This window comes from Monomorium pharaonis, chromosome 8, assembly GCF_013373865.1.
Source record: "Monomorium pharaonis isolate MP-MQ-018 chromosome 8, ASM1337386v2, whole genome shotgun sequence".
NCBI lineage: Eukaryota > Metazoa > Arthropoda > Insecta > Hymenoptera > Formicidae > Monomorium > Monomorium pharaonis.
The window spans coordinates 7,903,061-7,917,070 of NC_050474.1; the positions used below are offsets into that span (position 1 = coordinate 7,903,061).

The 14,010-nt window shown below is 33.3% G+C and overlaps 2 protein-coding genes across 2 annotated transcripts in view; both read right to left on the reverse strand.

Moving 5' to 3' along the window:
* Nucleotides 1-315, reverse strand: part of LOC118646875 (J domain-containing protein DDB_G0295729-like) — a 1,389-nt gene extending 1,074 nt beyond the window's left edge. The window contains exon 1 of the mRNA XM_036290720.1: nt 152-315. Coding sequence (XP_036146613.1) covers nt 152-172 — 21 coding nt within the window. The 5' untranslated portion in view covers nt 173-315. The remainder of the gene's footprint in view (nt 1-151) is intronic.
* Nucleotides 316-1,459: 1,144 nt separating this feature from the next.
* On the reverse strand, nt 1,460-13,920 carry LOC105832850 (proclotting enzyme). Its single transcript, XM_012674135.3, has 8 exons — nt 13,376-13,920; nt 7,418-7,492; nt 6,583-6,876; nt 6,153-6,471; nt 4,075-4,289; nt 3,757-3,949; nt 3,076-3,353; nt 1,460-2,403 (listed from the first exon to the last, which is right to left on the reverse strand). The coding sequence occupies exons 1-8, from the start codon at nt 13,395-13,397 to the stop codon at nt 2,108-2,110; spliced, it is 1,692 nt and encodes a 563-aa protein (XP_012529589.1). The 5' UTR covers nt 13,398-13,920; the 3' UTR covers nt 1,460-2,107.
* Nucleotides 13,921-14,010: the final 90 nt, after the last annotated feature.

The window sequence follows — 14,010 nt, forward strand, 5'->3', positions numbered from 1 at the left end:
TGAATATGAAGAAAAGTTCGTTATTTATTAAGCAAAATAATTTTATTTTTTTAATACAGAGTTGAGAAATATTGTAATTGACAATGTACTATAATAGAATGATCTATTATAATAGAACTATATAATAGAATAGATAAAAAATAAAGCTTACTTCAACTGATTTGTTGCACATAATAGGTATATTTCGTGTGCTACACTTGTCAAGTTTAATTACTTCAATATTATCTAGATGCTGCTTTAAATATTTTATTTCGTTTGTTCCTGGTGAAAAGAATTCTTATCATAATTTATAATATTTTTAAAAAGTTCATATTTTAAATATGATAATTTATGAAGATATCTGAAAAAATATATATATTTTAAATTTTTTCAGATTTTTTTTTCAGAAATTGTAGAATGAGAAATTATTTAAATATTTCAAAATTTACATGTGTAAAGAATTACAGAAAAGATATAAACTTTCTTAGCATTTCTGAAAATGTTCTAATTTATATTAAAAATCTAAGAAAATTTTTCTTAAATGTTATACAGAAATGAATCGTGAAATATTCTGAAATTTAAATAAAATTTAATTTTTACCAGAGATGTCTGTTGGTTTGTCTTTTTCCGAAATATCTCTTACTAAATTGGTTAAGGGATATATTTCCTGTAAATGTATAATTTTTATTTATTTTCTACATTATTCTTGTCTTGTTTAACAAACAATCAAACCTGACTTGTCTTTCGAATATCTTTTACATTTTCCGTTTTATTTATTGCGTTTTTTAATTCCATTTTTTTGAAGTACCATTTTTCATAAATGGCTCGGTGTAATTTCGTTATTTGTTCTAAGTAATATTATAATTTAATAATAATATTATAATTAATACTAATGCAATTTTGTTAACATTAAAGAAGATGTAGATATAACTAACCGGAATCTTCGAACGCTGTATTAACCATTTGTTTTACGATATTTCGTAAATTTTCGACGGAAATGCTTTTTACTTTCATTTTAATAAGAGAGATTGCAGCAACGCTTTTAATTTACACATTATATCTTTTTCCTAAGAATTTTTATGATATATAAAATACTGCAAATTTAAAATTTCAACGTCATTAATTTGACAGTTAAGATGTTGCAACTGCTACATGCATTCTTCATTTGTTCGGTAAAATAAATAGTATGCGCTATACTTATTTTATTTTTATTAATTATTTTTCAATAAAGGTATTTAATTATCTAGATTAGTTTTTTGTATATAATTAAACTTTTTGTATAATTAGTTTTTTCTTTAATAATGTGAAAAGAAAAATTAGAAAAGATAAACCATGCAAGAAGTTAAGTTAAAAGAAAAGAGCAGAATGAAAAACCAAATAAAATATATATTTTTTAATTATAAAATATATATATATATCCCAGAAAGAAATAGCTTTTAAAAATATACATTAAACAGTGGGTCACATCAAAAGACATGTATATGCAATGATAATAATTTATTTATAAATTTATATGTATTCAATAAATATACATATGACCACATTCGTATGTTTCCACAAAAACATGCAATAGATATTTCTATGCTTACTTAGGGAATATGCTGTACATTTATAAATGCAATAAAATATTGTAAAAATGATGAAATAAACGTTCAATGCGTGTTACATTTTTTTGACATCTCTTAAAATCGTAATGATTCATTATAGCTTAATAGAAGAATGTATTTATACACGAGACGTGTGTTATATTAATATATTTTCAAAATTATAAAAAAAACACATATTAACAAATTGCAAATATTAAAGTACCTTGGCACAATTGATATTAAACGCCGAAATCACAACTTTCTTTAAGTACTCTTTTAAAATAAATCTACAAACAATTAAAATGAAAAATTAAATATATCGATTCCTAATTTTGAGAGTTTAGTATTCAACTTTACAGAAATGAATACATATTTTGCCTATTTCTTACAGAAAATATGCGTGATAAAATCGAAAATCAATTTTATAGGAAATATATTGATATATTATCGGTTTCTTTGTTTTCTAAACAGAATATATCAGTCTGTATTTATGCATGTCATTTTTTAGGAGCACGTATGAATTCCGCCGCATGGCTCCGTCATTACTTCATGTTACTTTTAATATAGTCAACGTATTCGGAGACGCGCGTGTACACACCAGGATAGCCAGGTTCGCCGCACTTGTTGCCAAACGAGACGATGCCGATCTGTGTCCATCGACCCTCGACTTTCAGCATCAGCGGCCCACCCGAATCACCTTGACACGCGTCCTTGCCGCCCTGGCTGTAACCGGCGCACAAAAAGTTGCTGGTGATCGGTTGAAAGTAAGCCGCGTTGCAGTCCTCGTTCCTCCACACCGGCAGAACCGCTTGCCGTTGAACGGTGCTCTCCTTCCCACCTGTTGTATCATATCATCGTTACGATTCTTATTATTTACGATTAAGAATATATTAGCAGTAGACATATATACATATATCCATACAGCATAGATCAATGAAAGAAATTGTTGAGATGTTAAATATGTTAAAAAGTAAATGTTTCTTTCGAATTAATGTAATTGAGCGAATGTTTCTTGAAATATAAATGATTAACAATTGATTATTATTGTTTTAAATCAATAATGTTTGATTTATTTCAATAATTGATTAAATTAATCGTGTTTATGCTTATCATTAATTTTTCGTCAGTTACTTTAATTAAGCGACAACTTAATCGACTAATTATAAAAGTTGCTATAATTATATAAAACTAATTATATAAAATTGCTTGGCCAATAATTTTGTTATAATTGACCATAATTGTATTTAGAATTTAATTAATTATAGTTAACAATTTAAAAAAAAATTAAATAATTAAATTAGTTGTTTATTCAATCCGGTGCCACCAATTCCGATTAATTTTAACCAATAATCAATTAAATAAGCAAATTAAGTCGCCAAGGACTAGGAGTCAGAAAATCATTTTAATGTCAAAATAATAAAATAATGACGTCTTGGACGATTGAATCAATTAAATTTTGATTAAAATTAATCGAAGTGTCCCAAAATTATGGAGAATAAATGTTAATTACCGTAATAAGTGGTACCCCAGCCGACCACTGTCGGTCTGGCGCCAGCGAACGGATACCCACGATACCGCGCCTGCGGCAGGCAAATGGGTATCACGTACGGCGACTTTCTTACGGGTCTGACGAGCTCGAGGACGGCGATGTCGTTGTAAAAACCGACCCGTGAGAATTTCGGATGCGCGTGAATCTCCTTCACTGCGTAGGTCTCTGGCGACGAGGGCTCGTCATCCCTCTCGAGATCGATGTCGCCGAGACGTACGGTGAACTGGCGGGCGGCGAAGCTACAGACAGAGAAATTTTCTATTACACAGTTGGGAAAAAAACATTTATACCAAGTATAACATATTTTTTTATCCTTTAATCTTAATGATTACAAACGTTCCTTCAATTGAAAAAGAAATTTCTCACACAATTTCAATTAAGGGAACCCCGTTGAAAAGATGAGATGGAAATCCCGATGGTTATCCACATGTATGTGGATTCCCATGGATTTTAGATGGTTTTGTATAGATTCCATATGGATAACCATCTGGATTTCCATCTCATCTCTTCAACGGGAAAGTTTTGGAATCCCGCGGTGGAAGGATAAGAATCCGAGTATATATTATGCTTTTCTATTTAATTCTGTATTCTATTTAATGATAATAGTTTGTGTGGATCAGATGTTGACAGAACGTTGCTTACGGCCGTTGTCGCTGATCTCGGGTGCAATGGGCAGCAGTGAGGATGTGGCGTGGCCCTATCAACGATCCCCCGCACCAAAACTCCGTTCGCCGGGAACCGTGAAGGAAAATCGCCGCCATCCAGGGCCAACGCCCGGGTAGCGCTTCTTCGCCTCCGACCACTCGGTATTTACCCGCATTTCTCACTCCGCACTCTAGACAGATTGATATTTTCATTACAATACAATAAAAAGTATAATACACATATAGACATGGTATCAGATGAAGGGTGTGCCGATTAAGAGAAAACCGGCATTTAAAAAAATGTGCTGAAAGGTACCCTCGTCGTCTTGAATGAAATTGTTGTCGATTGTCGCTATTGCTTCAAAGCCACTCGTACTATTGACCAACGATTCCGGCGATGGTGCATACGTGGGTCTCGTCGTCGAGGATGTTGGAACCGGATATAGTGGTATCGGGCGTGGTGTGGGAGCCTTTGTAGGTCGAATTGTCGGTCGTGAAGGATGTTCAACGTCGATCCCGGAGGGCGCGGTACTGCAATATTTATTCATCTAAATCTCTTCTTGAGATGATAAGGATTTTAATGTTATTAATATATGTTACTATATATATCCCTTACGGAAAAAACACTTTAATTTTGAGAGTTTACACTCAAAATTGAGTGTTAATTCGATTTTGAGAGTTTACTCCCAAATTTAGATGTATACGCTCAAATCTTGAGTATTTACACTAAAGATTGAGTGTTTATACTCGAATATTGAGTGTGTATACCCAATGATTGAGTGTTCATATTAAAGTTTGGATTTAAATACTGAATATTTAAAAGTATACTCTCAACATTTGAATATGACACACAATAAATGAGTGTATATTTCCAACATAAAATGTGAACACTGAAACGTTGGGAATGTACACTCAACATCCATCGGTTGAAGGTATACACTTAATATTGAGTGTGCACTCTCAAACATTGGATTAGAAAATATTAAATAAAAACAAAAGCAAAAAAAGCAAGTTCAACCGAGATTAAAATTAATCTGCATTGATAGAAATGGACATAAAACGAATATCTAAAATAAACATTTAACTAGAGTATTCAGCTGGCTTTGAGTATTAATTTAAATATTACTTTCAACTTGGATGTTTGCCATCTAATTGAGCGTTAATTTCAGTGTTATTCTTAAATTTAGAATTAACATTGAAATTAACACACAATTAGATGGCGAATATTCAAGTAAGAGCAATAACACTCTAATTAAAAATAAATTAAAGAGCAAACACTCAAGTTGAGTGTTTACACTGAATTGAGTGTTTACCCCTTGTCCCAAATTATACTCAACTTGAGTATTTTTAAGTGTTATTTTTAGTGTTTTTTCCGTAAGGGATGTTACTTAACATGATAAGGATTTTAATGTTATTGATATATATTACTATATAATTCAAGAATGTATGTGTCACATTTCAAAATATTACCAAAAATTTAAAAATTTCATAGTTTTATTACTATGTTTGACCCTTACGGAAAAAACACTACAAATAACACTTAAAAAATACTCAAATTGAGTATAATTTGGGACAAAAGGTAAACACTCAATTCAGTGTAAACACTCAACTTGAGTGTTCGCTTTTTAATTTACTTTTAATTAAAGTGTTATTGCTCTCACTTGAATATTCGCCATCTAATTGTGTGTTAATTTCAATGTTAATCCTAAATTTAAGAATAACACTGAAATTAACGCTCAATTAGATGGCAAACATCCAAGTTGAAAATAATACTCAAATTAATACTCAAAGCCAGCTGAACACTCTAGTTGAATGTTTATTTTAGATATTCGTTTTATGTCCATTTCTACAAATGCAGATTAATTTTAATCTCGGTTGAACTTGCTTTTTTTGCTTTTGTTTTTATTTAATATTTTTTAATCCAATGTTTGAAAGTGCACACTCAATATTAAGTGTATACCTTCAACCGATGGATGTTGAGTGTACATCCCCAACGTTTCAGTGTTCACACTTTATGTTGGAAGTATACACTCATTTATTGAGTGTCATATCCAAATGTTAAGAGTATACTTTTAAATATTCAGTATTTAAATTCAAACTTTAGTATAAACACTCAATCATGATTGGGTGTACACACTCAATGTTTGAGTATAAACACTCAATCTTTAGTGTAAATACTCAAAATTAGAGTATTTTTTCCGTAAGGGAAGTATCTGTGTAAAATTTAAGTATAAATCTTTTATTGATTTTAAAGTTATTTAACATTTTGTTTGATCTTGATTCTTATGTAAAATCGCGTTCTATAACACTTATTTGTAAATTTGATGAAAAATCATTACAAATTAAATTAAATTAAATTTCTTGCATACTGTATTTAATTTATGAAAAGCTTACACGGGAATCGAGGGATTGCTGATTTTGTCCACCGGGCAGCAAACTCCTGGCACAATCAGACTCTTGAAGCAGAACGAGAGCCTCAGCTTGTTGAGGTCGAGCAGTAATTGTGGACAATTGCTGAGGTCCTGGCATTTTCCAGGTCCACCTCCGGCCGTGGTGCACACAGACAGAGCGGATTCTTTGTCCCTATTCACAAGCTCTTCTGCGGGCTGTTGCTGGATTGACGGTGCCTGTGTAGTGGAGGATGCGATCGTTTGTCTTAGTGGCAATGCAACACCGCGCACTAAGGGCGCTATGCTGTCCGTCACGTTGCGACCTGGAAAAAGGAGTTAAAGAAATTTATATATAAGGTAATAATTTTATTCATTTATTAATTTAATAATTTCACCTAGTTTACCAAGTTAACGTATTGATATCTTTCTATTACCTAGAATATTTTTGGAGATGGTGTACAACGCCGAGGGCAACTCCTTTGGCGGATAATCCGAGATCTCGACGCCCCTCGTCATATTCACAATATAATTGCCCACGGTGTTCAGGGCGCCCAAGGTCTCGCTGATGGTTGCCAAAGGATCGCTCTGCTCGTGCTCCACCTTCACCAGTTTTGTATAAGGGCGCACCTGGGTATCCCTGCGGGCATACACTGATCTGTCCGATCTGCTTGGTCCGGCATCCCAGGCGTGCAACCATTCTCTCGTCGGCGAGTTTCTGTATCCGTATGCTGCACGATTTTTATCTCGTGTGAGTTAAATTGTTATATAATAATCAGATAAAAAATACAAAATAAACACAGAGAAGGAAGAATATTCTTGTTTTGAGATTATCTTTATTTTCGAAATGTTAAATATTGAAAAGATTATATAATATAGTGTTAAACATATAATTTATATAAAGAATTTTATTATATCAAAAAATTTTTATTCAATAATAACTTTTAAAAATAGAGAAGAAAAAATATTGGATAGACAATAATGATATCTTCAAATCAAGAATTGCAATTTTTAAATATTATTACTAAAACAATTATATATTGTGCTCTTTGGATAATACTATTATAGTATTGAAATAAAAATATTATATTTTGCTATAATTTAAGATTATCGACATAAAGAAAATATTATAAATACACACAAGCAAGATTAATGTCGTTTTATATATAAAAAATAACTTATATTCGTTTGCTTGTATCGAATATTTTGACATAGATATGTATAATATTTATTCTATAACACGGATTTTTCTGTAGAGCAAAAGTTACTTACGATAAGTGCGGTAATGTACGACTTCTTCGGTGTACGAGATGCAACCGGCAAATAAATTCCATATTATGCACAAGCCTGTGAAATGCGTTAATTATATGATTAATAAAATAATTAATTTATTTTTAAATAAATTATATATAATTAAATAATTATTTTACAAATATTCCGTCATACACACATACAAACACGCTCAATAATAATGATAAGAAAGATTAGGTAAATAACTTTTCAACAATTAAGTTATTGCTTTTTTCTATAAAAATATGAAAATGATCTCGATGTTTGTTTGTGACAATTATGAAGTCGACTCATAAACGTTTGTCATCGGAAATACCGTAATGTACGCATTATCCATAATAAACAGGTGCGTTTCGTCTTACGCAATGTGAAAACGTATGTTGAGGCACTCTTGGACTTTCCCATCTTCTTAGAATTTGTCGAATTTCACATGCGAACGCACCGCATCTGCGTTATTCGGTCCACGAGATAAAACGCGAAAAGGAACGCGGGCATAAATTTGTTACTTTCTAAAATAAAAGAAGAGATATAATTACAAAAAGGTGTGCCTAGTAAATACCAAACGTATTTGTTTTTATTTATTTATTATAAGAGACCATACTTAATGAACATTAAATTTATGGTTTATGAGGAGAAATTTTGATGACAATTGAGTGCCGATCTTTATCTCTAATTAATACGTAATTACTAATTACTAATGAGACACTTCATTAAAGTTCACTTGATTGGAGTTTATACAGTTCATACAGAACTCAGTTCCATTTTTTTTCGTGTAATAGAGATAATTTAATACTGGCAATATTAAATTGGTCAGTATATAATTATTGTATTTTAAGTATTAATAGCACTAGTCTTACGTTTCTGTAAGAGTTTTGTTTTGTCGGTTGTTTTTTTATTGACACACACACACACACACACACACACACACACACACACACACACACACACACACACACACACACACACACACACAGTGAGAGAGAGAGAGAGAGGGGGGGGGTCAGATCATGAAAGTTGATTGTGTAAAATAATAAAAAATAAAGAAAGAAAGAATTTATACAAACAGAACTTACAGATAAAATACAAAGTCATGTGAAGCAAAAATTAATAGACACAACATAAAGCTAATAAATTAAAAAACTCGTAGTAAAACGAATTATCTGTTCAATCTTTTATTTTATTCACTTATGTGTGTGGTGTTCTCTAAACTAAATTTTTTTTAAAGAAATATTTTTATGTGAAGTCAATCCACATAAAGACAGAAAGGTAAAAAGTTTAGTAAGACAACTGAAATTATTTTCAAACGTAAATTACTAAAGGTATTAACAGTGTGAGTAAATTAGAAGAAATGAGAAGTTAAAAAATAAAAAACCAATAAAAGTGAAAGTTAATAAAAGAATATATAAAAACTTACATAAATTTTTAAATTATAAACTAATTAAGTTTAGTCGGAACAAAGAAGAATCGATTGAGAAGTGTTAGATTCGTTCCGACGAACCTAACATCATTAATGCTTATGTTCGACTGAATAACGAAGTAAACTGTGAAGACTCAGCGAGGTCAAACGAATTTTGCTAAGTATATTTACAAATGTACATACAAGGTGATCGAATTATTTAAAACTCAACCAGAAATTCTTTTAGATTAAAACAATCCTCTCTTTAATGTCATCACTAGCATTAATACGTTTTTTTAAAATTTGATTTTGATATGCATTATTTCAGAAATCAACCTTTTGAGTTAATTAATTGAGTTTAGAATCCAGAATTATTACATTTTCTCAAAGAAAATTATGATTAAATTATACATTATAATAGAGAAAATTTTCTTTTCAAATTTATTATGATAGTCATGACAACATGAACTACGATGAACTGATTATACTTTTTAGTAAAATTTAATAAAATGTTACATCTTTTAAAATAATAAATTTGTGTACACATACGAATATCCTAGATTGACTCGTAGCGGCATTTATTATTCTATTTGTTTAATTTCATAAATTATCGTTCAAATCAGGATTTTTATTTTTATGTCTCGTTATAACTTACTCAAGTATTTACATTCTAGTTGAAATTAAGTTAAGTAGCATCACGCGAGACCACATTTAAGCGAAAAGGAGATGTCAATCCGCCTTGGGAAATATTTCTAAATGGTTCTGAAAGATAATTGTCGGACCAAATTCTCACAATCCGGATTTGGTTCTGGTTTTTAAACTCGATTCACTAATCGTGACGCGAAAAGAGAATTTCGAGAACTATCTTCTAATCGACCATGGCAATAAAAAGCCGGATTTTTCTCTAAAAAGGAAGGAGAAATAAGAAGGGAAATTTAAAAAGACACTTGCTGGCTGTTACATTGAGAAAAAAAAGATTGTTCTGACTTAATTAATATTTCAAATTTATTAAATTTTATTACATATACAGTTCAAGTATTTATGTATTAAAAATAAATACTTGAAAAGAAATTTAATAAAAAATGAAGTTAAAGTAACAATTTTTTTCTTAATACAGAAGTTTGACGGAATGTAGGCCGGTGCTGGGGTCATAATCTCGTAACTCAATTATAAAAGACATCATTTTGAAGAAGAGCGGTAAGCAGATATACAGACTTTGAGGTCCGAGATCGGGATCGATGGCGGGATATCCCATGTGCAATTATAAAATTTCGTGTCTCGACCTGACGCGTAGAGGTGAGATTTTTTGGAACTGTTTACAGTGGCACCACGCACATCGAGCTTCTCTCATCGATGGTGAAAGTTGCCCAGTGTGAAAGTGTGCCTTTCTTCTTCCGTTCACTGATTCACGTCGCTTTGACTTTGAGGCGAGAGATACGGCGTTGAGGACGATTATTTATCCCTAGCGACTCGCGAGGATGGGGACGATTTTCACGAGGTTCCATCGGCGCCTAAATGTCAAATTTTCATTTTGTTCGTTCTGCTAACGAATAAAGTTGACGATGTTTCGTAACATTTGCTTTCCTCTCGACACAAAAATTATTATTGAATAATAAGATTAATATTTTTTAAACTTGATAAAACTATACAAAATGTTTTCACGTAAGCGAATTATGTGTTTAACGCGCTATATAATACTTAACGAAGAGATATTTTCAAAACATGAATGTATTCTTTTTTGTTTTACATCAAGCTTAATGAAATTCTCTCAAATAGAAGTTTGTCATTTCATCATTGGCCTGCGAATTCTGCTCTAGGGAAAGAGAATGAGAAAAGAAGATTACATGACTCGCGTTTTTGCAAACAAGTGGACAATTTTTGAACAATTATTACTGACGTGCGGGATCGATGTCCTTTTATCTTCAGCTGTAACAGTTACAAGGACGTTTCGATTACGTGCATCAGAATTGTCTGCGGCATGCGGGTTGAAGTTGCATCGCATTATCGCGATTATTACATATTGGGATCGTTATAACTGCGTTGATCCTCCTAGAATTTTTTTCTCTCATGTCCGCTCGCAGATATTAAATTGTCAAATGTAATTTTTGAATAACGACGTACAAATATTTGAATATGACGTAGTCACTCAGAAAAAAATTATTAATGTTTAAATTTTTTAACTTGATTAATTTTATCAGTTAAAGTATTTATGGATTTAAGTTAAAAGTATAAATACGTATAAGCTGATATTCAAGTATTTTATGTATTTAAGTTAAGTACATAAAAATTTTATATAAAATTTAGTGAAATTTCTTTTTCTCAGTGCGCTTCGCAGGTCATCATCAATGCGCTGCGGCGATTGTGATTTGCATCCTCGGCTGCTGTCTTTTCGCCGTTTCACTATGCTGATCGGCAGTGAAAATGTGAAAACACGAAAAGCAAAAAAACTCGAGCTACATCCCGCAAATCGAATGTACGCACCGTAAATACATTCACGTTTCATCAGAAATGAAAATTTTTCTCGAAAGAAAAATGTCACGACGCTTCTACTCGAGCAATTAATTATTTTTTAAGTTAATTTTCTTCTGTTACTCATTCATAATCAATGGTAGAGTACAAAAGACTTTCGGCATGACAACATAGAAATTGTTAGTGGAGAGAAATGCTTATTAATGCATAAGTAACGTATTAAATTAATTACTATCATTTTTTTATTTTGAGAATCTTTATTTTCGAAATGTTAAATATTAATATGAGAGATTATGTAGAGTAACGGAAGCGTTACTCTGTCACTCGTAAACACATTCAGACTGAATTATTCAACGAGAAAAGGTGCGGTACCTTTCGAAAAATCTCTTTGTGTCGCACGACATTTATGATATTTTTACGCGTGTCCCGCGTTGAATATAGAATATATATGCCCACGCATAGTAACCCAGATATGCCGAAAGCGTCGTGTATGTACGTGCGTGATACTTGCGTACATATACTATACAAACTTCGCGATTTTATTTACGATATTACGTGGCTTAAGAAGAAAAAAAAAAGGAGAACAAGTCCGGATGTATGCCGGCATATCAAATTCCATCAGCGACGAGCACGCCGCGACGATGATTTTACGATTGGGCAATTTGCTTTCAAAGATATGCAAATTTTTCATCTTAAAAGTGTCATTTTGTAAGATACGAAAGCATTGCACATACAAAAAAAGGAATTAAATTATTATATAATTATCTACTTTAAACACTGTGCAGATTCTAAGCAAATTATTCGCGTTTATTTTTTTTTAACTTAAACGTTTAAAATCGATTTGCAATGTTTATTAAACGTATTTTGAATCTGTTGCTTGGAGTGTTATCTTCAATTTCAGTTGAAGGCCTACTAAAGAAGAAACTTTAATTTTTCGAATTTTCTGTAAGAATTATGTGTATACATTTTGTAAAATTAGGTCTAATTAATTATTGTCTAGATTAGGATTAACTATAGCGAAAACAATGGCCTTTGTGCGACCGTATCGGTTAAATGTAGTTCATTAACGTTTTTTCATAGGTTCGCGAAACTGTGTCGCGAACTAATAAGTCGCGCTACTCGCTTATTATATAAACAGAGATCGACGATGCGACAGATTCCACGGGAATCTTGAATCCCGATAGCGACCCACGGGCGGGTAAAAGCGGTAGTTGAACGTTCCGAGCAAGGCAATTAATTCGCGGAACATTAATGAGAAAACTGATGCCGCGCGAAGCCTTCGTTCTTCGCCAGTAGGTCACCGGAATCCCGGGGTATCGTTAGACGTTAAGACAATCAGCGGCGACGGCAAACTCTAATCCGAGAAAGTAAGAATCGGACTGCGCGCGGGGAATTTACGAACGACGGCATAATTGAGGCCACCTTCGACCCGCGCAAAGCGTGTTTTTTTTTGTTTTTGATGCAAATTAAAATTAAGCCATAATCGTGAACGACAAAGAAAATTACAAGATTAATCCCGAAAATTAAGTCAAAATAAATATCTGGAAAAGTAGCGCCTCTCCGTCGCGTAATTTTTGTTTTTCACACATAGACCTCTTTTATTATAAGAGATTAGAATGTCTCACATTTACTATTAATACGGTTATATTTTGTTTATTAACGACTTCAGTATTATGTATTCCACTTTCTATAATTTTCATAAACTAAAGTCAATGGCTTATAAAATTAAATTAGTTACATTTTTTTATCGAACCAAAGATAACGATAAAGCTTAGAAAGCGATCCTCGATTTTCGAAAGATGCGTACCACTGAAAAGCGTGTGCAAATAGATCGCTTTCTTAGACCGCAGATGCATCGATACGCCGCGCCGATTCACTCCGTTTTCACTTTTGAAATCTAATACGTGCCAGCACTCGCACTCGAACGTATCAATAATATCCGCCGCCGTTGTTGCGTGACGTTCTATCGTTAATTCGTTTGAGCGGAACCGAATGACAGGCGCATCCGATGGCGTATCCCCGCGCGAAAATTCTAACGTTCCCTCGGGATAGCAGAAAGGAAGATCTTAACTTACTCAGGATCGCTGACGAAGACATCTCCGTTCGAAAGGAAGAGGGGAAAAAAAGACTTATCCCGCGGACATCCCCAGCGTTTTGTTTTTGTCACAACGTCGCGGACGGCATCCGTGACACCCGGGGCACGAGAGACGCGGCGCCGAACTATTTTAGATAAGAATTGTCGCGCGAGAGCGCCGGCAAGTTATGCATGGTGCGTCGAGAGCGGCGAGAGAGAAAGAGAGAACGAGAGTGACAATTGTGACAGGAGAGAGGGCACGACCGGCAGTAAAAGAGAAAAAGAAACGAGGAGAGAGAAGAAATCGGTAAAAGAAGGAAGCAATCGCGGCTGCACAGGACACAGACGGACAAACGGACCGACACGGCCACGACAACTGTCCGTGAAAAGACCTCGACACACTTTACTCTCGACGGAAGACTGCGACCGATCGGCTCATTCGCTCACTCTCTCCCGTTCTTCCTCCGTCTTTCTCCGATGCGCCGTCTCCCTAGTCTTCTCAAGGGAAAGTGGTGCTCCTTCTACCACCTTCCACCGTCGTCAATACTCCGCCTTTCGATGACGATTCGTTTACCATGCAATGCGCTGGTATGTTCCCGGGGGGGTCAGCGAGTCGCATCTTCTCTCGGACCGTTC

Excerpts from the sequence above, each read along its gene's own strand:
- LOC105832850 (XM_012674135.3), bottom strand. The coding sequence starts at position 13,397 with ATGTCTTCGTCAGCGATCCTGA. Across the intron at positions 6,472-6,582 it reads CATCTCCAAAAATATTCTAG|GTCGCAACGTGACGGACAGC; the intron begins GTAATAGAAAGA and ends TCCTTTTTCCAG. Across the intron at positions 4,290-6,152 it reads AGCAATCCCTCGATTCCCGT|TACCGCGCCCTCCGGGATCG; the intron begins GTAAGCTTTTCA and ends TAAATATTGCAG.